We start from the raw sequence: 27007 nt of genomic DNA, 5'->3' as shown, positions 1-27007 counted from the left end.
GGGATTGGTTTGTAGTTATCGGAGGGGGGATTGGTTTGTAGTTATCGGAGGGGGTGGGGGGGATTGGTTTGTAGTTATCGGAGGGGGTGGGGGGATTGGTTTGTAGTTATCGGAGGGGGTGGGGGGGATTGGTTTGTAGTTATCGGAGGGGGTGGGGGGATTGGTTTGTAGTTATCGGAGGGGGTGGGGGGGATTGGTTTGTAGTTATCGGAGGGGGTGGGGGGGATTGGTTTGTAGTTATCGGAGGGGGGGATTGGTTTGTAGTTATCGGAGGGGGTGGGGGGGATTGGTTTGTAGTTATCGGAGGGGGGGATTGGTTTGTAGTTATCGGAGGAGGGGATTGGTTTGTAGTTATCGGAGGGGGGGATTGGTTTGTAGTTATCGGAGGGGGGATTGGTTTGTAGTTATCGGAGGAGGGGATTGGTTTGTAGTTATCGGAGGGGGCGGGGGATTGGTTTGTAGTTATCGGAGGGGGAGGGGGGATTGGTTTGTAGTTATCGGAGGGGGGATTGGTTTGTAGTTATCGGAGGGGGGGATTGGTTTGTAGTTATCGGAGGGGGGATTGGTTTGTAGTTATCGGAGGAGGGGATTGGTTTGTAGTTATCGGAGGGGGCGGGGGATTGGTTTGTAGTTATCGGAGGGGGAGGGGGGATTGGTTTGTAGTTATCGGAGGGGGGATTGGTTTGTAGTTATCGGAGGGGGGGATTGGTTTGTAGTTATCGGAGGGGGGATTGGTTTGTAGTTATCGGAGGGGGTGGGGGGATTGGTTTGTAGTTATCGGAGGGGGTGGGGGATTGGTTTGTAGTTATCGGAGGGGGTGGGGGGGATTGGTTTGTAGTTATCGGAGGGGGGGATTGGTTTGTAGTTATCGGAGGGGGTGGGGGGATTGGTTTGTAGTTATCGGAGGGGGTGGGGGATTGGTTTGTAGTTATCGGAGGGGGGTGATTGGTTAGTAGTTATCGGAGGGGGTGGGGGGGATTGGTTTGTAGTTATCGGAGGGGGTGGGGGGGATTGGTTTGTAGTTATCGGAGGGGGGGATTGGTTTGTAGTTATCGGAGGGGGTGGGGGGATTGGTTTGTAGTTATCGGAGGGGGTGGGGGGATTGGTTTGTAGTTATCGGAGGGGGTGGGGGGGATTGGTTTGTAGTTATCGGAGGGGGTGGGGGATTGGTTTGTAGTTATCGGAGGGGGGGATTGGTTTGTAGTTATCGGAGGGGGTGGGGGGGATTGGTTTGTAGTTATCGGAGGGGGGGATTGGTTTGTAGTTATCGGAGGGGGTGGGGGGGATTGGTTTGTAGTTATCGGAGGGGGCGGGGGATTGGTTTGTAGTTATCGGAGGGGGGGGATTGGTTTGTAGTTATCGGAGGGGGGGATTGGTTTGTAGTTATCGGAGGAGGGGATTGGTTTGTAGTTATCGGAGGGGGTGGGGGGGATTGGTTTGTAGTTATCGGAGGGGGGGATTGGTTTGTAGTTATCGGAGGGGGTGGGGGGATTGGTTTGTAGTTATCGGAGGGGGGGGTTGGTTTGTAAATTAGTTTTTGCAGCTTTTTGGCACACTGGTCCATTTTCCTTGATTCATGAAACGGATGCCTGTGCACATCAACTGGGGAACTTTCTCACGGATATCAATTAGTAGGTTCAAACTGTCATACAATGAATTCCATCGAGTAGTGCATGGACTAATCAATTGACAATGGCAGATTTCCAGAATTATTTATCAAGTTTTTGGTCGACCAGATGCATTTCATTTGAACCGTGCAGGATTTTCTCTCCTTAAATCAAAATACGTATGGTGTACTGGTATACTTTTCTTTTAGCTTTTCTACTATTATCTATTTACAGTATTTATCATTTTATATTTCTACTCACCTACTTAGATGGGAATGCAATCAAATATATTATTTTAAATAAAGAACACGATTGATTTGAACTGACATTGGCCTTTGTTATTATTAGAATAAAATTAAAAGTACAAATTTGATAAAACATCTTCATTTGAAACTTTGCTTTTATTCCCTTTGGATGTTCCGTTTTAAATGTTGAACACAATTATATATACAACCTAATAATAATAATAATAATAATAATAATAATAATAATAATAATAATAATAAACTACTGTATATAAATATATATTTTTCATACCTGATGTGCTGACAAGTTAACAATTTTCTTTAGGCTGCTATACACAAGGAAGAATTTAGGGGAAACTGTTGCTTTTAATCCGATAATAGTCTACTTTTTTCAGATACAGACCATACGGGAACAGATCAAACTACAGTGCCTTTTTCATATTTTGTTGTGTCAGTGCCTCAGAGTTTCATGCATTTAAATGAGGATTTTTTCCCACTTATCTACACACGATACTCCACACTGTTAAGGGGAAAAAAGTTTTTATTGAGTCTCCACCTCCCTGGGTTAATACTTGGTGGAAGCACCTTTAGCAGCAGTTGCAGCTGTGAGTATGTTGGGATAGTTCTCTACCAACTTTGCACATCTAGCGTTGATGGAAAGCAATCTTCAAGTCATGCCACAAATTTTAGACTGGATTTAGGTCGGGGCTCTGACTGGGCCACTCAAGGACATTTACCTTTTTGTTCCTTAGCCACTCCAGTGTAGCTTTGGCTGTGTGCTTTGGGTTGTTGTGATGCTGAAAGGTGAACTTCCGTCCCAGTTTCAGCTTTCTTGCAGAGGGCAGCAGGTTTTCCCCAAGGACTTCTCTGTATTTTGCTCCATTCATTTACCCTTCTATCCTGACAAGTGCCCCAGTCCCTGCCAGTGAGAAACATCCCCATAACATGATGCTGCCACCACCATGCTTCACAGTAGGGATGGTGTTCTTTGGGTGATGCGCTTTGTTGGGTTTGCGCCAAACATAACACTTTGCATTTAGGCCAAAAAGTTCAATTTTAGTTTCGTCAGACCACAAAATTTTTTGCCACATTGCTACAGAATCTCCTGTGTTTTTTTGCATACTTCAAACGGGATTCAAGGTGGGCTTTCTTGAGTAATGGATTCCTTCTTGCCACACTACCATACGGGCCAGATTTGTGGAGTGCTTGGGATATTGTTGTCACATGCACACTTTGACCAGTCTTGGCCATAAAAGCCTGTAGCTCTTGCAAAGTTGCCATTGGCCTCTTGGTAGCCTCTCTGATCAGTCTCCTTGCTCGGTCATCCAGTTTGGAGGGACGGCCTGATCTAGGCAGGGCCTTGGTGGTGCCATACACCTTCTACTTCTTAATAATCGTCTTGACCGTGCTCCAAAGGATATTCAAGGCCTTTGATATTTTTTTTATACCCATCCTCTGATCTGTGCCTTTCAACAACTTGGTGCTCATGGTTGAGTCTTTGCTTTGAAATGCACTACCCAGCAGAGGGAACCTACAGGAACTGCTGAATTTATCCTGATATCATGTGAATCACTACAATTTAACACAGGTGGAGGCCACTTAACTTGGTGTGTGATTTTGAAGGCGATTGTTTACACCTGAGCTAATTTAGGATTGCTATTACAAGGTGGGTGGACACTTATCCAACCAAGCTATTTCAGTTTTTATTTTTAATTAATTTTCTACACATTTCTAGAATATATTTTTTTCACTTGGAAGTTGTGGGGTAGGATGTGTAGATAAATGAAAAAAAAAACTATTTTAATGCATTTTAATTCCAGGCTATAAGGCAACAAAAGGTGAACATTTTGAAAGGGGGTGTAGACTTTCTATAGGCACTGTATGTTGTGTTCTCACAGCAGAAAGGTTGTTTGCATCTGCATAGCATGGCATAGCAGCAATGTGTTTTTGAGTATTTTGAAAATACAAAATACTTCTACATTAGCATCTGCAATACAAAATTACAAAAATACAAATGTAATGAAAATATCTATTTAATTTGCATGTATTTTCAATACTGCTTATCCCTGCCTATAGAGACTATTCTGGTACACTAAAATGGTTTTGAAGAGGCATTTTTAATGGTTATGGACTTTCTAGGTGCTGGAAAATACCAAATCCTTGATTAAATAAATGATCCATCCTTGTTAAGTGTGTAAGTATGATCTCTATACAAAATGGAAAGGTTTTGGTAGACTTTTTATGATGATTTTCATTGTTATCTTTATTGTTTTACAGAGTATGAAGGATCAGGCTCAGATGTTAACAGAAAGTTCACAAAGTGCGGCACTTGCAAATATGGAGCCGAGTGTGACGAAGACTCGGAAGATGTTTGGTAATTTCATTATTTGATTTTAACTTCAGGAAAATCAAATGCTTATAATTCTTCTTGTTTTTAGCTCTGTGAGGACCTTGCTGAACCCACACAAAAGCATGAAATGGTAACATATTAAACTCCAGCTATTGCTCTTGGGTATTGTACAGTTTAGAATATCTTCGTTGGTATGGATTGGGGGTTTCTGCTAAATCCAGATAAAGCTGGAAGCTTTAAAGCTTTCACTAAATTATCCATGAAATGGAGATCTTTTTGAGGCATGCTTGAATTAGTTTTGCTCGGTTAATACTGCTTTAATGGGTTTTTACCCTCTTTTCTGTAACAGCTATACTTCTACCATTCTTCAAAGAACATTCAGTGTTTACTCTTTAAACCTCTGTAATTAAATGCAGCTTTTTTTTTTATAAAAGTCTGAAACGAATAGCAAGCGATTATGACATGAAGATTAGTTTCCTTGTTTTAGTTTTTTGTTTGTTTGTTTTTTGTGATTAGAACCTTTCCTCTCTTGCATTGCATCTGTATATATTTCTACAGTCAACATCTGAATTAAGAACTAAACATTTGTGGGTCTGCTTATTTAAGGTGTCTCTCTCATTTCCTTGTGTTAAATCAGCTTTATAAAGATATCCTGGAAATGTTATCCATATAACAAAAATTCATTATTTTTTTTCTGTTGTGCTTCAAGAGCTGAAACATAACATTCCTTTTTTCACTACTTTTGGGGAAAAATAAAGTTTCTGGACTAGCAAACAGTGTAGCTGTTGTGGTGTTTTTGGCTTGTGTGTCTGCTTTTACAACGTTGTTATATTGCTAATTAGCGATGGATGAAAAAAAAAAAACTTCTGGTACTTTTCCAGATTCCATGTAGCCTCAGATTACAACCTCACTCAAATTACTTAGTGACATTTTGCACAAAACTGCACACAAAGACATTGTGTAGTGGTCTGAAATCATACTGGACTGTCAAGGTCTGTGTTCTAATAAAGTGTAATAAAGCAAATAGGAAATCTGCTCCCATCTAACACCATGACTGTGTCTTAATTAAAAAACCTACTACCTAACAGCTACATTACATACTTCTTCCTTTACTTTTCTCTTCAAAATGATGTTTACTCGTTTTTAACAGTTAGCCTTTAATATAAAAAACCGTACTCGTACAAAGATTAAAGGTATGATAAGCATCTTTCTTTTTTCTTGGGTATAACATGCACCGTAGCACAAAAGATTTCTGGGGTTTAAAGCTTTTTTTGAAAATGTAGTTAAATACACACAGCCCAAGTCTACAGAGTAACATATACCACTTAAGTAGTAACCTGAGACATATCCTAAAAGCCACATGCTTGGTATAACTATAAGCTTATAGTAAAGAAAATCTAAAGTAATCCAAACTGTTGCGGTTTTTCTTTCTTCAATAGGTGTATATGCAACATTGACTGCAGCGGACACAATGAAAACCCAGTGTGCGCAACAGATGGAGACTCGTACAAAAACCCCTGCCTTGTCCGAGAGGCTTCCTGCTTGAAGCAGGAACAGATTGACGTGAAACATCTAGGAAAATGCCCAGGTAAATCATAATAAATGAATTCATTCATTCAAATGCTTTGATTTTTGCTTACAGAAAATAAATCAAGAGCATAGTCTTCTGGTCACACAAACTTCCTGGAGTAGAAAGATTTTTCTCCATGAAACAGTCAACTATTATAGATGAAGGACTAAGAACCAGGAGATGGGGGTTCCCATCCCAGCTCAACTCACAAGCTTACCTCAGTACCCTAAGTAATTTCATCTTTAGTACTGTATAAAAGCAGAACCCCCATCTAACTTTGTCTGTAGAAACACACATGTAAAAAAGAAAAAAAAAAAAAAACTTAGGACTTGCTGTCGCCCCAGCAACTAAGAACACCCACTTGGGCTACTTTTGCAGTTAAATGTAGATTAGGGACTGATCCAGGCTCAGTTTACAGAACATGTGCAAAACTAAAATTTCACAGTAGCAGTACAGTATATGTTCCCCAGGACAGAACATCTAATATTCTTAACTCCACAACTTTTCATTATCTAAAACACACACAAAAAATGGTACCTTCAAAAACCAAATTCCAGCTTCCTGCACAAATGTAAGGCCCTCTCGCTCCTTGTAAAGAACAGTATGTTGATGTCACTCTACTAAATTGCCAAGAGCCAGGAGACTGCTGGTATGAAAAAAACCCTGGCAGAGGCAGACAGTCACATTCTTGCCAACTTCTAACACACAGTCCACCTCTCCACAAAAGCGTATTGATTTATTTATTTTTACTCAGTGAAAAGTCTGCAAATCAGCGTATCTGCCAATAAGCCTCTTCACAAAATATTTATGGGGAAATATAACAAACATTTCCAGAGAAAAGCCTGCCATTTGTTTTTTTTGTATTTTAAAGATTTATTTTATTATTGTGTTACCCATTTTGCAATTTCATGAACAGGGTGTAAATTAGATTTCTGTTACAAAGTATTGCGAGTTATTCCAGGTTTTATTGTGAGCATCAATAAGCACAAAATACACACATTAAATTGATCCATGGTTTTTCAAATGAATCTTGGGTGGGACCAAGTACATTTAACTTTTTATTTCATGTTTCCATGGCTTTACCTAAATGTCAGCTTGTGGTAACATACCCAATGCTTTTATTATATTTTTACAATAGTGAAAAAACATTATGGAATAATATTTTGAAAGCTCAAAATAATAATATGAGTTCACTCATTGCAGCAACAGTCAAGGCCCAGGCGGGGGCAAGATCTATTGACTTTGCAGTGGTTCACTCCAGAAAAATTTCTGAAGGAGATAAGACCGAGCTGGAATCGGGAATGAACCAGCAGAACTCAGTTTAGGCCAATGAAATTTGACTGAATAAATTAAGCCTTATTGTGAAAGGATAGCGTCAGAAATTAGACTTAGAGTCTGGAAGCTGCAGTGAAAGTGGTGTTGCACACATTTATTTACAAAAGCACTGGAACAAATAAATACGGTACACTGACCAAAATAAAAGGTTCAAACAAAACACAACAGGTACCTTTAGGCTGAGCAGTGGCCTTCACTAAAGGATGTCCACCTGTCCAAAGTCTTCCCGTTCATTAGCCTTCACTGAACTCTCCTCTTCCCCCTTTTAGACCATGTGGCTGTGACTTTATAGATGATCAATTATTCAATCAAGACCCAGCTACATTCCCCTTTGTGGAAAATCCTATCTAACAGCAATCTTATCCGTTAACGACTGATCGAGTCTGAATAGAGCAGGTTACAGCTCGAGCTTCCGGTAACTGTCACCAGACTATACATGTTTTTAAGTTATGGCATCTAAAACTCGATTCAGTTGTGGCAAAGAAATGCAGGGCTCTAGATTTTACTTGGAAAGAGAACAAGGTTTTGATCGCTGGTGTGAAGGAAAATCTACAAATCATATTTGAAAAATTTTCCACAAGCGTTTATTTAGAAGCAAAAGAGAAGGCGTGGGCCGACATTGCAATGGCTGTTTGAGCTTGTGGTAATCCTCGGACAACTAAGCGGTCAAAAGGGATCCACCTGAAGCGAAACCAAAAGAAAGGGCAATGCTGAAAATGGAAAGAGGCAAAACCAGGGAAGGTCTGTCCTCAATAACTCTCCAGAACCAACTATACGAAAGGATCCTTAGAATAATTGGTTCCGTGTATACCGAAAGTACATTCGGAGAAAAAATCTACAATATAATCTAGTTAACAACAATAAATAAATACTGAAAAAATAAATTAAGCAATAGTTAGGAATGTCAACACACAAAAATATCTCACAGGCTAAAGTAAAGCTAAAAATAAATAAGAAAAGTACTGTGATGTCCGTGCCTGTGAAAGAAAGTGTGTAATATAATTTTGGACATTAAAGAGTCCAAACTTGAATTTTTGGAGTTACATTACATATATGAGCCGCTGGTTATAGTTAAATGGAGCGTCTCACTATGTAATATTATAACACGACAGAATCCAACACAGAATACTTCTTATTCCTCAGTAACTTTTCAAATACCAATTATCATAATCACAGACAGTAACTTGTGAGCACGTCTAACTCCAGCAAGTCCATGCTGTCCCATATTAACACAAGATCTAGAGGTTACACATAGCTTACTGTTAAAGATGCACATCCCAAAATATACTAATGGATCATTATGGTTCACTATAGAATATGCAGTATATAAGAAGACATCACTGCACTGAAATATTTGTGCAATACAAAACTTAAAATCTAAAGCATAACAACAATAATAAATGTGCATTATTTGGTCTTTTTTTGGTTTTTTGCATGGTTTGTTCAGATCTTGCAAACTAGCAATTTTCTTTTTCAAACCGACAGATGTGAAAGGTTCCACCAAGGCCTAAATGTTAGGAAAGAAACTTAGGAAATTACCAAGTTAGGAACGTTCTGTAATTAAATTAAGATAGGAAAATAAGTTAGGAGAGCATTTTCTGTAATATCAACTCTGAAGATAAGATAAGAATGTCACTTAGGATTTTATAATGTAACACCACTTTTTTTGGTTTAAAAAAATCAATTAGCAAGTGCTGTTTATGAAGATCACAACAAGGGGTTACAGTACCATACGATCTGTGTTTGGAATTTCAAGTCGATCAGCTGCAGGTAGGAAGTGTTCAAACAAGTTGTTAAATGCTTATAAAGATAGTCATTGCTGTGTGTGTCTGGGTGTCAAATAGGAAGGCCCTTAACTTTCAACAGTGAATAAGTACAGTAAAAAAAGACATCTCTACAGTATGGCAAAGATAACACCACTCGAAACGACTGATGACATGTATATTATATACTAAATATTTATAACAAATTCCCATTTTAATAAAAAGAAAATTCTTCAAAATGCATACAACTTTATTAATTAGTTGTCATGAAAGAGTACTGTTGTTACAGTTCTTAGTGCTGAAACATATAACAATGTAATTCTGTTTTCCTCATGCTTTAGCTCAATATATAGAACATCAGATAGAACATTACATATGCAATAAGGCCCGACAGGGTGTCCGTATACGTCGAATATACAGATCCCTGAGAAGTCTGTATATTGGACGTATACCGACACCCTGAAGGTGCATATTGCATTTATAATCCAGGTCAAATAGTGGATAAAAAAAAAAGTCATTTTTAGGGCAAAATTTTTTTTTTTTATTAAATATCCTTGCGCCAATAAAGGGACACCAAAAGTAGTCCCATTTATAAATTTGAACTACACACTAAGTTAAGCTGAGTAAATTGTAATTGATTTAATTGAAACATGCAAAAGTAAGTAAATATATAGGGTGATTAGAAAGTAAGTTTACATAGTGCGTTGATGTAGTAAACTTACTTTCTTATCAGCATGTATTTATTTTTGATGTATTGGATTTTACAATGCCATTGAAAAGATCCACCAGGAGGCGGAGTTGAGACAGTACTGAATTCTTTTTTTTTTCTGTGACTGCAAGACACTGTTGTTTCAGCAAATTATAATAATAATGACGTCTCAGATTTTAGTAATTTTTCAAGGTCTGTGTCGGAGAGGGGTGGATAATGTGCAGAAGTGTATTTTTGTGTTTTTCTGTACCATTTACAAACCGCTAAAAAGACATTATTTAAAGTGACAAAGTCGGGGTGAGTGAGTATAAAGACAGCAACAATTTTTTTGTGATATTTTTTTCTTTTTTGCTATCTTCCAGTTCATTTAATTGTTCATCCAAATCGGCATGTCTGCTTACTACTTCTGGGATTTTCTTGCTGGTAATTGGTAACTCATTTTTCTAGTTACTGTACATATGTAACTATAAACAAGATGGCTACCGATACTTTAAATTCTGTTAGGCAGCGCAGTGATTTAGAATATGTGACAAGACTCCAACTGTCCGTATCCATCCAATATACAGACAGCTGGAACCTTGCTCGACCAATCACATTGCTTGTTTCATGGTACATTGCCAGCCCTGGATTATAAACCTTTTTATATCCTGTGGAGAAAGATTATTTTTATTATTTTTCAAATATTAAACTTCATTAAGACCAACTAAGCAATCAGGCACAACATTTCTTCATCCATTGCCAATTTGCCCTCAGTGAATATATTTAAAGACTTAAAACAAATACAGAGAGCTTGTGAAGTCAGTAGACCCACTCTGCAATGCTGTTGAGTAAACACTATTCACCACAGAAAAATTAAACCTAAAGTTGTGACGGATATTTATAACTTAATGTTGATTATCTAGGGTAAATCAAGTTAATTTAAATCAAGTTAACATAGATATTGGCACCAAAATTAATTCTAGTATCTCAAAGGAAAATATTTTTAAAAGGGGTTTCATTTTTCGGTGGAAACAGCCAAATCCACTGAATTTGTCCATCTTTTAATCTGTTAAAAAATATCCTCCTATATTCTAAAGTGAACCTCCGTTATACACGCCGGTGGATCACATTTCATGCAGATTGTTCTACGGTTCTTAGGAGCTTTAAATAAATAAGTAATGAGCAAATATGATATGTTATATAAATACAATCGAAAAAAAACGAGTCAAAACGAAAATGCAAATTTTACATATTGTATTATTTTATTTTTGTATTATTCTTTTTCTTATTATTTTTGTATGTAGGCTCCACTGTTAAGAATATCTATACAATTGCAGAACAGTGCAACAGTGTAATATTAACAGATTGTTTGTTTATGTAAATGTAAATTGTCACATATATAATATACTGGGAAATGTATTGACATTTGCCAATAGAAATGTGTGTGTTCATATACAAATGATCATTGCTGTTCATTACGCTGGCAGCCAGAAGCAATATCGCTATCCACATTAACAATTACAATAAAGTTACATTATTTTGATCAAATTAAAGGGTACAAATACATCAGGAAGCAGTATTTGTCTATGTGTAAAAGATTCAGGTTGTACTGTACAATATTTAAAATTAAAAGTACAATCATAAAACAGCTGCTCCTATCAAAATGACATCTTTTTAAAGTAATGATTATTTATTTAGATGCACCAAGTACCAAAAAGTAATGTTTTACCTTATCCACTAAATAAAAATATATAAAATATGTAGACTGTGTACACATATATACATTTCACATAGACTCTGTGGGTGACAGTGCATCTGTCAGAGTCCTGCATGTGTCTGATTTTTACGACCCGCTTCCGACCCCGACCCACTACTACAGGACCCAACCCGAACCCGCAACCCGATGCAACACCGTCTTCTTACCCGCGACCTGACCTGAACCCGCAACCCACTGCAACACCGTCTTCTTACCCATGACCCAACCTGAACCCGCAACCCGATGCAACACCGTCTTCTTACCTGCGACCCAACCTGAACCCGCAACCCGATGCAACACCATCTTCTTACGCACAACCCGACCTGAACCCGCAACCCACTGCAACACCATCTTCTTACCCATGACCTGACCTGAACCCGCAACCCACTGCAACACCGTCTTCTTACCCACGACCCAACCTGAACCCGCAACCCGATGCAACACCGTCTTCTTACCTGCGACCCAACCTGAACCCGCAACCCGATGCAACACCATCTTCTTACGCACAACCCGACCTGAACCCGCAACCCGATGCAACACCGTCTTCTTACCCGCGACCTGACCTGAACCCGCAACCCACTGCAACACCGTCTTCTTACCCACGACCCAACCTGAACCCGCAACCCACTGCAACACCATCTTCTTACCCACGACCCGACCTGAACCCGCAACCCGATGCAACACCATCTTCTTACCCGCGACCCGACCTGAACCCGCAACCCGATGCAACACCACCTTCTTACCCATGACCTGACCTGAACCCGCAACCCACTGCAACACCATCTTCTTACCCACAACCCGACCTGAACCCGCAACCCACTGCAACACAATCTTTTTACCCACGACCCGACCTGAACCCGCAACCCAATGCAACACCGTCTTCTTACCTGCGACCCAACCTGAACCCGCAACCCACTGCAACACCATCTTCTTACCCACGACCCGACCTGAACCCGCAACCCGATGCAACACCGTCTTCTTACCTGCGACCCAACCTGAACCCGCAACCCGATGCAACACCGTCTTTTTACGCACAACCTGACCTGAACCCGCAACCCACTGCAACACCATCTTCTTACCCACGACCCAACCTGAACCCGCAACCCGATGCAACACCACCTTCTTACGCACAACCCGACCTGAACCCGCAACCCACTGCAACACCATCTTCTTACCCGCGACCCAACCTGAACCCGCAACCCACTGCAACACCATCTTCTTACCCACGACCCAACCTGAACCCGCAACCCACTGCAACACCACCTTCTTACTCGCAAGTGTTTGTCCTTTACCTACTGTCTGCGTCGACTGACTCTCACATTCACACACAGATATCTCTACCATTCTCCACAGATTGAGTTTATACACTAGGCTATACAGCGTGGTAGCTTTCTCTAGTGGTCTGCATATATTTTAACACTCTTAACATATTAACTATCTCTAGTTACTTTACTATAAAATACCTGTCTATTCCTTTCGTGCCACCCGTTGAAAGGGAGCTACACCTGTGCTTTTGCAGAGATGTACCAGTTTTGTGGCTGTACCAGTTTTGTGTAAAACAGGTTTTCAAGCTACAAATCCAGTCACATGTTCATTATTTTCATTTGATATGATTCCAAAAGAATTCTATTATCCACTACATGATATAAACCCTGCACTATCGTTTGTTTTACTTCGTCCACATGCATTTTAATATCACCAAGCAGGCGTGATAAAAGGATCTTGCGACGTATCAAACAAGCGGCGATACAAACCGAGAAGTCAGCTTAGTCAGCTGACTCCTCCCTAATCTCCTCCTGCTTTAGTACAGGAAATACTGGTACTTTACCTTTAATACGTTATTTGAAAAAGGGTTACAAACGAGTACGCTGAAAGGACATAAAACGTTTTTGGTAATTCTAATTGGTAAATTTTATTTATTTATTTATTTATTTATTTATTTATTATCCGAACCGCAAAAAAGTTCACATTCCGACCCGAACCTGACCAGCTTTTGTGGGTCACTCGTTTATAAAAAAAAAAAAAAAAAAATCGACACGGGTTCATGTCAGCAGCTTCCCCATGAAAATGGGGCATCCAGAATTTTGAGGGGGATATAAAGGGTTCCTGAAAAAGTTAAGGGGGCACGGTAGTTGCACCTATGATCTGAAGTGCTGTCACTCTTTTTACTGGCAGATATGCTATTGACCATTCTGAAGCACGCGGAAAGCATACTGGTGGAAGTTTAAGTTATCTACCACTTTGATATTTGGCACAGATTCTTAGATCATTATATATTCTACCAAAAAGAAAGAGTCAGAATAACTAATGAACTAACTAGCGGATAGATTTCCGGCCTTTTTTTCTGCAGCTGTAGAAAATACTTAATCGGTGGGAAAAACGAGATCAAGAAAAAACGGTTGAAATTATGGCTGTAGTACTATCCTCCAGCGGATCTCCTTTGAAAAATCCTAGTTAGATTTACTTACATCCTTATATAATCTACACAATATATTTAAACATTTTTAAATTGTAGACTTTTTTCCCACAAAGTAAAGAATCGCATAGCAGTAATTCACTGCTTAATATGGGTACCATTGTCTACACTGAGACACATTGCACCTCATGACAAATTCTTCAGTTATTTATTTTTCCTCACAGTATCATTGCAAAGTGGCCACTGGCTGTAAAATCATTTTAAAAATATACATGTTTGTACAAAAACAAACAAAAAAAAAATGATGTATTTTAAGCCACAACTGGAAAGATGTAGCCATCCACTTGGACAAAAAGAACACACTGTTCTTTACTGATTTGAAACACGATTGTGTTTCCAAGGTGTAATTCATCCCTAGAGTTTAATTATGTTTGGTTTAATTTATGTTTCTGATGTTTATTTTACTTTAGAGGTTACTTTATAAGCCCTCATTGATTATTATTATTATTATTATTATTATTATTATTATTATTATTATTATTATTATTATTATTATTATTATTTATTTCTTAGCAGACGCCCTTATCCAGGGCGACTTACAATCGTAAGCAAATACATTTCAAGTGTTACAATACAAGTAATACAATAAGAGCAGCTCTGTAGTTTTCTGTAAATGATGTCAGTACAGCAGACGCTATTTAAAGTATATATATATATATATATATATATATATATATATATATATATATATATATATATATATATATATATATATATATATAACAAGTAGCTTTCGAGTTAAGGTGAGTGAAAGCAATAAATTCAAAAACAAATGGGTTGTAGGGAGATATGCAAATAAAGCATTACAAGAGCCAATCAAATCGCGTGAAAGTTGCCTAATGGCTTCTACATTCACAGCGTTTTAAAAGTCAAAATACAGTAGCTGCACACATGTTTCGCCCTTTTTGGGGCTCATCAGTACAGCACAACTGTATTTTGACTTCAGAAAGGCTCAGGAGAGTAAGTAAAAGCAAGTAGCTTTCGAGTTAACGTGAGTGAAAGCAATAAATTAATGGGTTGTTTACTTACTCTCCTGTGTATTATATATACAGACGTGCTCAGATTTGTTGGTACCCTTACAGCTCATTGAAATAATGCTTCATCCCTCCTGAAAAGTGATGAAATTAAAAGCTATTTTATCATGTATACTTGCATGCCTTTGGTATATCATAGAATAAAGCAAAGAAGATGTGAAAAGAGATGAATTATTGCTTATTCTACAAAGATATTCTAAAATGGCCTGGACACATTTGTTGGTACCCCTTAGAAAAGATAATAAATAATTAGATTATAGTGATATTTCAAACTAATTAGTTTCTTTAATTAGTATCACACATGTCTCCAATCTTGTAATCAGTCATTCAGCCTATTTAAATGGATAAAAGTAGTCACTGTGCTGTTTGGTATCATTGTGTGCACCACACTGAACATGGACCAGAGAAAGCAAAGGAGAGAGTTGTCTGAGGAGATCAGAAAGAAAATAATAGACAAGCATGGTAAAGGTAAAGGCTTCAAGACCATCTCCAAGCAGCTTGATGTTCCTGTGACAACAGTTGCAAATATTATTAAGAAGTTTAATGTCCATGGAACTGTAGCCAACCTCCCTGGGCGCGGCCGCAAGAGGAAAATCGACCCCAGATTGAACAGAAGGATAGTGCGAATGGTAGAAAAAGAACCAAGGATAACTGCCAAAGAGATACAAGCTGAACTCCAAGGTGAAGTTACGTCAGTTTCTGATCGCACCATTCGTCGCTTTTTGAGCGAAAGTGGGCTCCATGGAAGAAGACCCAGGAGGACTCCACTTTTGAAAGAAAAACATAAAAATGCCAGACTGGAATTTGCTAAAATGCATATTGACAAGCCACAATCCTTCTGGGAGAATGTCCTTTGGTCAGATGAGTCAAAACTGGAGCTTTTTGGCAAGTCACATCAGCTCTATGTTCACAGACGAAAAAATGAAGCTTTCAAAGAAAAGAACACCATACCTACAGTGAAACATGGAGGAGGCTTGGTTATGTTTTGGGGCTGCTTTGCTGCGCCTGGCACAGGGTGCCTTGGATCTGTGCAGATCCAGTGTCAGAAAGCTCTGTCTCAGTCGCAGGTCATGGGTCCTCCAACAGGATAATGACCCAAAACACACAGCTAAAAGCACCCATGAATGGATAAGAACAAAACATTGGACTATTCTGAAATGGCCTTCTACGAGTCCTGATCTGAATCCTATCGAACATCTATAGAAAGAGCAGAAACTTGCAGTCTGGAGAAGGCACCCATCAAACCTGAGACAGCTGGAGCAGTTTGCTCAGGAAGCGTGGGCCAAACTACCTGTTAACAGGTGCAGAAGTCTCACTGAGAGCTACAGAAAACGTTTGATTGCAGTGATTGCCTCTAAAGGTTGTGCAACAAAATATTAGGTTAGCGGTCCCATCATTTTTGTCCATGTCATTTTCATTTGTTTTATTATTTACAATATTATGTTGAATAAAAAATCAAAAGCAAAGTCTGATTTCTATTAAATATGGAATAAACAATGGTGGATGCCAATTACTTTTGTCAGTTTCAAGTTATTTCAGAGAAAATTGTGGATTCTTCGTTTTTTGTGGAGGGGTACCAACAAATTTGAGCACGTCTGTATATAATGCACTTTTTTTCAACAATATTCAGAATACTATTAGCTACTGTACAAGTACTTCTTTCAAATATGGATCAAGCAATTTCAGGACAACATAAGCCTTTCACAAGGTTGCTTTCCTTTTGAATTCCTCTGTATATTGTATAAAAAGCTGCCTGAGGCGGCCTGCAAGTTTAATAGCAGAATAGCGACTCCAGACGCCCCATGTGCAGTACAGATACATTTTATTTCGGTAAGGAAAAGCTTGCAAGCCAGTAGTTAAAATAGAGGCATCCAACATTAATATCTGAGGTAAAAAAAAATGTATCCAACAAAATACCTCACATGTAATATACTGTAGATTAGTTCTGCTAATTTGTTATTTATATGCTCTATTCTAGTAAAAGAAGATAAAGTAATATCTGGGAAGAAGGAAGAAGGAATTCAGTATCGACCTGAATATAAAGGTAAGAGAATGAGTTCCAACTTCACATTTTCACTTGAGAGGGTTAAATAGTAACTGACAAAATACTTTAAAATAAAATATTACAAAACTGCAGGATGTATTTATTCATTTTTTGGTCATTGTATGATTTGAATATCATCAATACATGCCATTAGCAAGAATTTTCATTGAAATGTCAATATTTAAAAAGTTAACGGTATGGTGTTTGAATTGTCTAGTACTACGGCAGTGGCATAATTTGAACAGATAGGACGATACACAATATTATAACTGTACAGTTGAACCAACAATACTACTATTAAACAAGTAAGACAACAACAAAATTGCATTTAGGTAAGACCTTTCAAGTCAAACACCCCAACCCCCAAATCGGGGGTGGGGGGGGGGGGGGGAGCCGCTGGACACATAACACACATCTGACTAAAATCCAAAATAAATGAATTCCCTCTCTATAGTGCACATATAGTGAAGCAAAACTTTCTGTGAATTAACCATGCATAAAGCGCCATGTTATCAACGTTATATTTAAAAAGAAAAAAAAGGAAACATTCCCACTTGTATATCATTTTAATTAGCAGTTTTTAAACTATAAATAGCCTGACTAAACAGTGGTCAGTAGTTCAGTTCAAAGCGACAAACAAGCAAACCAAGTGCAAGAAGGAGAGCAGGTCGGGAGAGGGGAAGAGGGAATGGGCTTGCCCCAGGTTCATCTGCCGGAGCGGAGCTGAAGCGTCTCGTCTTCCTGAGAAAGCTGCAACAAAAAAGTTAATAGATTAGGAAAGATAACCACGTAATAAGCCTAATATTTATTTTAGTTCTAAAACAAATGCTGAATAAGATGTCTGTGTTATAAAGTGCCAGCGCAGCTTTTCTTCAGTTCAGATACTATAGCAAAAGGGAGAGACAGAAACGGAAGCTAGACTGGTAAGTTGTTTACAGTTTGAACAACACCGGTACTGTATTTACTGTAGAAATATTGCATGAATCACTAGTATAGGGAATTCGGGGACATGCTGTAGGAGCGTTATATCTGAGGCGTGTTGTAATGTGGGTAGAGAGAGAGAGAGAGAGAGAGAGAGAGAGAGAGAGAGAGAGAGAGAGAGAGAGAGAGAGAGAGAGAGAGAGAGAGAGAGAGAGAGAGAGAGAGAGAGAGAGAGAGAGAGAGAGAGAGAGAGAGAGAGAGAGAGAGAGAGAGAGAGAGAGAGAGAGAGAGAGAGAGAGAGATACAGCTCTGGAAAAAATTAAGAGACCACTGCAAAATTATCAGTTTCTCCGGTTTTACTATTAAAAGGTATGTGTTTGGGTAAAATGAACATTTTTGTTTTATTCTATAAACTACTGACAACATTTCTCCCAAATTCCAAATACAAATATTGTCATTCAGAGCATTTATTTGCAGAAAATTACAACTGGTCAAAATACAAAAAAGATGCAGTTTTGTCAGACCTCGAATAATGCAAAGAAAATAAGTTCATATTCATTTTTAAGTTCAGAAATCAATATTTGGTGGAATAACCCTGATTTTCAAGCACAGCTTTCATGCGTCTTGGCATGCTCTCCACCAGTCTTTCACATTGATGTTGGGTGACTTTATGCCACTCCTGGCGCAAAAGTTCAAGCAGCTCTGCTTTGTTTGATGGCTTGTGACCATCCATCTTCCTCTTGATCACATTCCAGAGGTTTTCAATGGGGTTCAGGTCTGGAGATTGGGCCGGCCTTGACAGGGTCTTGATCTGGTGGTCCTCCATCCATACCTTGATTGACCTGGCTGTGTGGCATGGAGCATTGTCCTGCTGGAAAAACCAATCCTCAGAGTTGGGGAACATTGTCAGAGCAGAAGGAAGCAGGTTTTCTTCCAGGACAACCTTGTACTTATATGCACCAGTCAACCATATTAAGAGCTCTGCATAACACTGACCTGTATGGGAGGGTGGCAAGAAAGAAGCCGTTACTCAAAAAGTACCACCTGAAAGCACATCTGGAGTTTGCCAGAAAGCATGAGAGTGACCCAGCTGCGATGTGGGAAAATTTTTTGTGGTCAGATGAGACCAAGATGGAGCTTTTTGGCCAAAACTCAAAGCGCTATGTGTGGCGCAAACCTAACACTGCCCATGCCTCAAGACACACCATCCCTACAGTGAAGTATGGTGGTGGCAGCATCATGCTGTGGGGATGCTTCTCATAAGCAGGGACTGGGCATCTTGTTAAAATTGAAGGAAGAATGGATGGAGCAAAACACAGGGAAATACTGCAAGAGAACCTGCTTCAGTCTGCTAAAAAACTGAAGCTTGGGAGGAAATTCACCTTTCAGCAGGACAATGATCCCAAGCACAAGGCCAAAGCAACATTGGAGTGGCTCAAGAACAAAAAGGTGAATGTCCTACAGTGGCCCAGTCAAAGTCCTGATCTCAATCCCATTGAGAATCTGTGGCACTATTTGAAAATTGTGGTCCACAAGCATCGTCCAACCAACCTGAACAACCTGGAGCAAATCTGCAAAGAAGAATGGGCCAAAATCACTCCGACACTGTGTGCAAAGCTGGTACATACTTAACCCAAAAGACTTAAAGCTGTTATTGCAGCGAAAGGTGGCTCTACCAAATATTAATGTGTGGGGGTTGAATACTTATGCAAGCAAGATATTTCAGTTTTTTATTTTTCTTAAAAATATTTCCCCAACATAAAACCAATGTTACCTTACAATAATTGATTTTGAGTTTCAGTGTTTTAAAATAAAATATCACTCAGAACGAAATTTCAATGTGCCATTTGTAATTCAGTAATATGAGAGAATTAGTCAGGGGTCTGAATACTTTTGCAAGGCACTATATATATATATATATATATATATATATATATATATATATATATATATATATATATATATATATATATAATGTATCTCAATGTGATATTTAAAAAATAGGCATATGACGGTTTGTATACAATTTAAACAAAAACAAAAAAAACATTTGTTCACATCAATAAATCCAATATTCTAACCTTGAAGGTGAAACAACTTCCATAGTAAGCACATGGCCATCATGTGTAGGCAAAATTTCTATTTTTTATAGATTGAATGCACTGTTAATAAAATACCTCATTACCTGTATTGCCAATACCATTAGCTCGGAAATAGTCTTGATAAGTACCACCCATAAAACATTAAAGCAACACCCCTGTTTTATAAATAGGTTTTTGGCATTAGGTTTACACTGTTGTAATGGAGCGTTCAGCCTATATTTATTATCTAGTTGGAAGATGTCTAAAGCAGTGGGGTTGAAGTGCTAGTTCAGCCAACATGCCAATCCACTCTTTGACCTCACTGTGATGCTGCCAGCAATGGTGTCCATTACTTACACTTCTGATGGCAGCTTCGTAAACACCTTTCTAGTTGGGTCCAATTTGGCACCCTCAGTATTCATTTCACAGAGGCAGCTACCAAAATAAAATAACTTCTATTCACTAACCTAATGGCTTGAAAAAGAATTATTTAAACATATATAAAACCTCTCAGGTATTGTGACAAAGTAATGTCACTAAATTAAACAATCACACTTTTCATGATGAAACTATATTGCCACTGTTGACTGCCGTATTCTTCTTCTCGGCCCATGTCTCTGGCACCATGTCTCACGCAGCAAAGCTGAGTATTACAGAAAGGTAAACATGTCAAACCCCCATGGGTCATTCCAGCTCAAGTGCTCCGAGGGGTTGGCAGGGTTGCTCAACCCCAAGTCGGTGATTATTTTGAGATATATTTTAAAGTAATTCTCACGTTATTTGTCTAGGTCAGTGTTTCCCAACCTGTGGTCTGTGAGTAAACTCCGAGTGGTACGCAAACACTATCATACTGAAGTATCATTCTGGGCCTGTCTTGTAATTTGCCAAAACATCAATATTTTTCAACAAAACTTTCATGAAGTATTGTAAGGTCCCTCGGGTCATAGAATAACATGTTTTTATACATGTATCTCTAAGCAGAATACATAATAATAAAAAAATACTTAATGTTTTAAAAAACTAAATATTGTGTAGAAAAAAAGGAGAAATATGGTTTCTGAAGTATTTTATAATTTTCCCCAGAGTGTTCTGAAAAAAAGGACACCAATTCCAAGATGCTACTGTAAAAAATAATTGAATTTTATAGGAAGAAAGTCAGCTACAGCCACCAAAAAAAAAACTGGGGGAGCATCCCATTAAAAAAAATGCTTGGTCCTTAAAGGGTTAACCACATTATATATCATTATAAGATATGTATGTAGTCTGCATCCCCCTTATCTGTTTTATTTTATATATTACAGCTGCCTTGATGCAATACCAAGCATCGCCTTCAAAGCCGCCATTTACCGCAACAGCTTTCTTATGTGAAATAAATAACTAAATAACTGTTAAACATTATAAAGCCACATTTGTCTTGTCAAAATTACAGAAAAATAATCTACATCTAGCATTCACGTAAATGCCCAACCTTTTCGCTCCGCATAAAAGTAGCGCACTGCATTGAACATTCCTAACTCGGTTGAAATGACTAAATTCAAACAAACAAAAAAGAGCCATTAAAACCACAGTTTTAGTACTTTTCATTTTCAATAATGTAACATATGTGCTACAGTGTTGCCAGGGATATAGGAGCATCTCTATTTCCATATTATACGTTTTTGGAGAGGTTAGCTGCATATAGTAACAGAAGTTAATGTGAAACAAAAAGATGCTATATTTGTAGCTTGACTTGTGAACTGTACCATAGTGTGATTGATCGATTTCAGCCTGTTATTATATGGGTTTATTCAGCCAGGTTTAATATCTCACAAGACTATATGCCAAAAGCAAATTCTCTTAACGATAGGAAATAATGTGTACAGTCTGTTCTTGATACCATCGTATTTATTATTATTATTATTATTATTATTATTATTATTATTATTATTATTATTATTATTATTATTTATTTCTTAGCAGACACCCTTATCCAGGGCGACTTACAATTGTTACAAGATATCACGTTATTTTTACATACAATTTACATTATTTTTTAGATATTATTTTTACATACAATTACCTATTTATACAGTTGGGTTGCTCAAGGGTACAGCAGCAGTGTCCCCCACCTGGGATTAAACCCACAACCCTCCGGTCAAGAGTCCAGAGCCCTAACCACTACTCTACACTGCTGCCCCTATTTAACCAAAATGCTATAAATCCTATCGATGGTATGTAACATCCTGTACGCTCTCCAATCATTTTATTTTTCAAATAGCTTCCCACCCATCTCGTCTTCGTATTCTGGTGTGTTTTTTATATGTACATCGAGCGAAGCTGGCGATTCAGTGAGTGCATTACGTTGCGTTAGAAATGGATAGATTCATTTTCTTCACGAGGTAACGGTTGCGGGGACTAGCACTGGAATTTGCATTTACTGGATGCGAGGATGACCCAAGCTGCAGTGCATTTTGTCAGGAGGTTTTGTCAAACAAAACTCTTAGTCCTGCAAAATTAAGATTCAATTTATCTACAAAGCATTCATAATGTGAAACAAATTACCTTTTTAAACAAAAGAAACAGGAATTGCCATCAGCAACTTTCAATGCATAAAATGACAAGATTCCTTGATAAACTGGTAACTAAGATTCAAGCCCAGGAATCTCATTAAGAGAAGTATGTTATTAAAATATTTTACTTTCTACATATACATATACATATACATATACATATACAAATTTGTTTCAAAATGCTGTTGTGAAAAAATGCGTGACAAGTTGTCCCTAGATTGAAAAAGGTCGGGAACCCACTGGTCTAGGTCATTCCATATATGGAGAAAAAATAGGACAAAGTGCATCAAAATGCAAATTATTTTATATATGTCTGACATTCTTCCCACATGAGGCCTGCCTTGCTTCCATGTTATGTTATGTGTGTGTTTTGTTTTTTTTAATTGTTCATACTTCTTGGTTTTTTATCGAAGATGCTGGTGATCAAGGAGAAGACGGCTACGGTGGATACCCTGAAGCCTGTTCAGAGAACTACATTGGTTTCTGCAAACACGGAAACTGTGAATTTAAATATGATGAGCCTTCTTGTCGGTAAGAACTTATTTGCTGTACTTTTTTATTCTAAGAATACAAATGAAAATGTCACTCTTTTATAACCCTCTTCAGATTAAAAAAAGGATAAAAGAAAAAGAAAAAAGACAGTACAAACCTCTCATTATTTCATATGCAGCAGCTCAATTAAACCATAATGGAGAATTGATATTTTTAAAAAGGTAATTTGCATTGTATTGAACTGTAATTGTTTTAGTTTTTTTTCTCTTGTTCACGGCACAATTATGTAAGCTCCATTCAAATAAGTTAATATGAGGGACCTTTTCAAAGCCAAATGGAGGTACAGAAATTGTTAAATCCTTGTCAAAAATCTTTTGTGAATAAATAATAATAAAAACAAATTAATGGGATTTTCATTTTAAAGATGATAATGTTCTAATTTCAATAAGGGGATCTTAAATCTTTCTGAAAATATTTTAGCAGGTATAATTATTTTCAGAGGCCTTGTCTTGTCTCATACTGGGGAGGGGAGGGGAGGGGAGGGGAGGGGGGGCGGGGACTTCACTTCACTCCACTTCACTTCACTTCACTTCACTTCACTTCACCAATCAGTTTATTTTACATTTCAAAACACGTCTGCCTTTCCTCAGCATTGTTTTTTTAGCTATTAGTTTTAATGCTGCAATGACAGCTTTTATATCCTTACTTGTCAAGTACTTGTATCCATGTTCCACCAGAGGTCAAGATCCGAAAATGCTCAACTTTATCACAATCTTATTTTTGACATTAGATATCCAGGTCACAGCATAAAAGAACATTATCTACAGTTCTGTCTGTTAGCAAAGAAGGAAAATTGTAGTTGCCATACATGCATACTGATCAGGGGTTCAGAAAAGATATCACACCATCCATATTAATTGAGTGGTAATCTAATGGATCGTTTTTGATAGGTGCCTGTTTACTAGTTATCTTGTGTCTGTTAAAGGTGCGATTCCGGCTACAAAGGGGCACAGTGTGATGAAACTCAAGACTTCAACATTCTCTATGTTGTTCCAAGTGGACAGAAACTCCACTATGTCCTCATTGCAGCAATTATAGGAGCAGTGCAGATAGCAATTATAGTTGCTGTTGTGATGTGCATTACAAGGTAAATATACTATATCATTACACTACTACAAAACTATCATAGATATATCAGGGAATGGGGGCTGGGTAGAGTTTGATTTATTGAACCATGTGTCATTTTAAATAAGAACTCAGCTATGTCTTTTTCTACAATAGAAAAATAGATGGATATAATACAGCGATGTGACAGGGCAGAGGCCATTAATCAATCATTAGCAAAGCAACCGCAGACTCATGATTCCCAAAAAAAGTAATTGTATCGAAATGCACCTGTGTTTAACTTGTTTCAGATAAAGCTATTTTACTGTGAGGTTTCTTTGCTTGTTATTTACTGTTTCACCAGCAATTAAATAACATATACTAAAGGAAACTTGATACACCGTTGCAATGCACTAGATAAAACTGAGACTCTAAAAATGATTCAGTTACCCAAACTCTTAATATCCACACTGTAGTTCTATAAAGTGTACAAAGACATGGACAGGAAGGGCCAAATAAAGCCATTCATTATACATGTAACAGGTTCTCTACCCCTGGGCTTAATGAATATCATAAAATGAATAAACTATTTGAGCAGTGGTACTCAGAATGATTGTATACAATATAAAAGGTGATGGTATAGTAACACAAATGTTAAGAATGTTATTATGTGAATTATACTGCATTAGACATACACTACACACCTTGCCAATTTGTTTTCCTTTTTTATTTACAGAAAATGTCCCAAAAACAACAGAGGGCGTCGGCAAAAGCAAAACCTCGGACATTTTACTGCAGACACATCTTCCAGAATGGTGTAGCACGCTGTTTTTGATACCTTTTCTTACCATGTGAAGTACTTTTTTTTTTTTTTTTTTTTTTTTTTTTTTTTTAATTCTTAAGATTGAAGATATTTATTTCAGGGGCCTTATTTTTTCTTTGTGGACATTTTCGTGTCTGCATTACGCAGTGAACAACTTTTAGCTTTTTTAACAGCTACTGACCATTTGAAAAAAGTAAACAAAAATATATCACCGCTTTTGTTTTGCATTGTTTTGAAGATGGCAGCACCGGTTTGCATACCGGGTATCGCATGGTAATGTAAAAGACTTCTGCTTCACTCCATGGAATGTGCTGTTTATTGGAAACACTCACAACTTCACCAGTGTGCAAGCGACATACAACACCTAATGCAGCTTTTAGGATTGAGGCATGAACCAGAGAGATGAAAATGTTTACAGTTTATCTTTATGATGGAAACAATAGAAAGAACACACGGTTTGATTAGTTATTTAAATTTTTTTTAAATACTTAGCTTTTTATGTTTTTTATTTCTAGACACTGCATATCGCATGACTTGTGAAACTGTGTTCTGTGGAGTAGTTGTAATTTAATGAAAATCTGTTTCAGACTGTTTTGTGACTTACACCTGAGCACTACCATCTTTTTAATTCCAACACTGTCTGTATTTGAATAGTCCTTAAGTGTAAAATTAGCAGCAATGCAGAAATATGTCTGGTAGTGCTTGTGGATGCAAGGACCACAAAAAGGATATGTAATTAAGTTCTGTGTAAACTTTGAATTCAAAATAAGTCTCCTGTAATAAAGCCTTCTTTTACCACTGTTAAACTGAAGGAGGTACCGTGTTTATTACTAAACACTTGAGGTAGGCTTTATATGTTATAACGGTATCAAGCCAAATTTTATAGTATTGATATTGGTGAAACTTGAAGATTTATTTGAGTCCAGACCTATCAATGCCTAACTTTTATTAAATACTTACCAATACTAAAGAAGATGAATTTGTCTGATTTCATCTAATTGTAGTTATTTGAAAATAATATTCTACTTGTGTAAAAAAAAAAAAAAAAAAAAACATGACTAAAAAAAAAGTGAGTAGAATGTGGTTGTTTGACATGTCATAAAATAATCTGCATGTAGGACCTTAGTCAAGCTTTTTTTTGTCCCAAACAATAAAAATGAAAAGAGCAACATGTTTTTTTTGTTTTGTTTTCTTCTATGTACCTGGTGTTTGTGTCAGTCATCTTCGAGTTCAGTATTTTCCCTCTCGTGCATTTGCACCTGCTGTAACACTGTACGGCAGGGGGTGCCAATCATGGTCCTTTAGGGTCATTCCACTTCAGGTTTTACAAACTGTAAGGTCTGCATAGAGGTTTAAGTGGTTCAATTAAACAATTTAGAACAGGCTTCGTACTCTGGCCAGTCCTACTGTAGGGCCAGTGATCTCCACCAGGCCCACCTGTGTCATCTGAAAAACAAGTGCACATTTTCAAAGCCTGACATATCTGCCATCTTGTCCATTGTGACTGAAACAAGATAATGAAGATGACAGAAATAATATCATGGATGGCATTTAAATAGCAAAAAATCTGCATATTACAGGTATTGTCAAATGACTAGATATCTAGTGTGATCCATACCATCAACTTATATTTTTTATTTTTAAAAAAATGGATTCCTTAAATCCACCTCCTGTTCTCCATCTAAGTTTTCATTAATGTTGGGGGGCTTGTATTAAACCCAGAACTTCCAAGGTTAGCCTTTTTTGCTAAATGGTCAACACTATCCGACGGTTAGGATTTTTGACAGTTTCCATAAAGTTTGTACATATATTTAAATATGTTGTTTGCCTCCTTGCACACAATATACACACACACATTTAATTATCATAAACTAAATTACTGATATTAATAAAAATGACAGTATTCACATTGTTTGTCTGAGCTGCTTTGTCTTTAGCTTTCTGTTGGCTGACTCCTCCTATATGCAATGATCAAAAACACAGCTACAGCAGAATAAACCCAATCTAAAGCTGTGGCCAAAAGTTTTGCATCACCTAGAATTTTAGGAATTAAGGCATAAATTAAAAAAAAAACAACTATATGAACATAATTGAGATATTGAGAGGAACGGTAGTTCCTCGTACAAGTTAGAAAAACTTGTTTGAAACTACCGAGTCTCTATACAGCTC

At 37.7% G+C, this 27007-nt stretch overlaps 1 protein-coding gene across 1 annotated transcript in view; it reads left to right on the top strand.

Annotated features, from left to right (window-relative positions):
• Positions 1-26007, top strand: part of tmeff1a (transmembrane protein with EGF-like and two follistatin-like domains 1a) — a 107104-nt gene extending 81097 nt beyond the window's left edge. The window contains exons 5-10 of the mRNA XM_033992260.3: positions 4130-4226; positions 5642-5790; positions 16803-16868; positions 22833-22950; positions 23897-24058; positions 24752-26007. Of these exons, the coding sequence (XP_033848151.1) occupies positions 4130-4226; positions 5642-5790; positions 16803-16868; positions 22833-22950; positions 23897-24058; positions 24752-24836 (677 nt within the window). The 3' untranslated portion in view covers positions 24837-26007. The remainder of the gene's footprint in view (positions 1-4129; positions 4227-5641; positions 5791-16802; positions 16869-22832; positions 22951-23896; positions 24059-24751) is intronic.
• Positions 26008-27007: the final 1000 nt, after the last annotated feature.

The sequence above is a fragment of the Acipenser ruthenus genome, chromosome 3 (genome assembly GCF_902713425.1).
Source record: "Acipenser ruthenus chromosome 3, fAciRut3.2 maternal haplotype, whole genome shotgun sequence".
Taxonomy (NCBI): domain Eukaryota; kingdom Metazoa; phylum Chordata; class Actinopteri; order Acipenseriformes; family Acipenseridae; genus Acipenser; species Acipenser ruthenus.
Note: the sequence above shows the minus strand (reverse complement) of the source record. Positions and strands in the feature narration are given on the sequence as shown.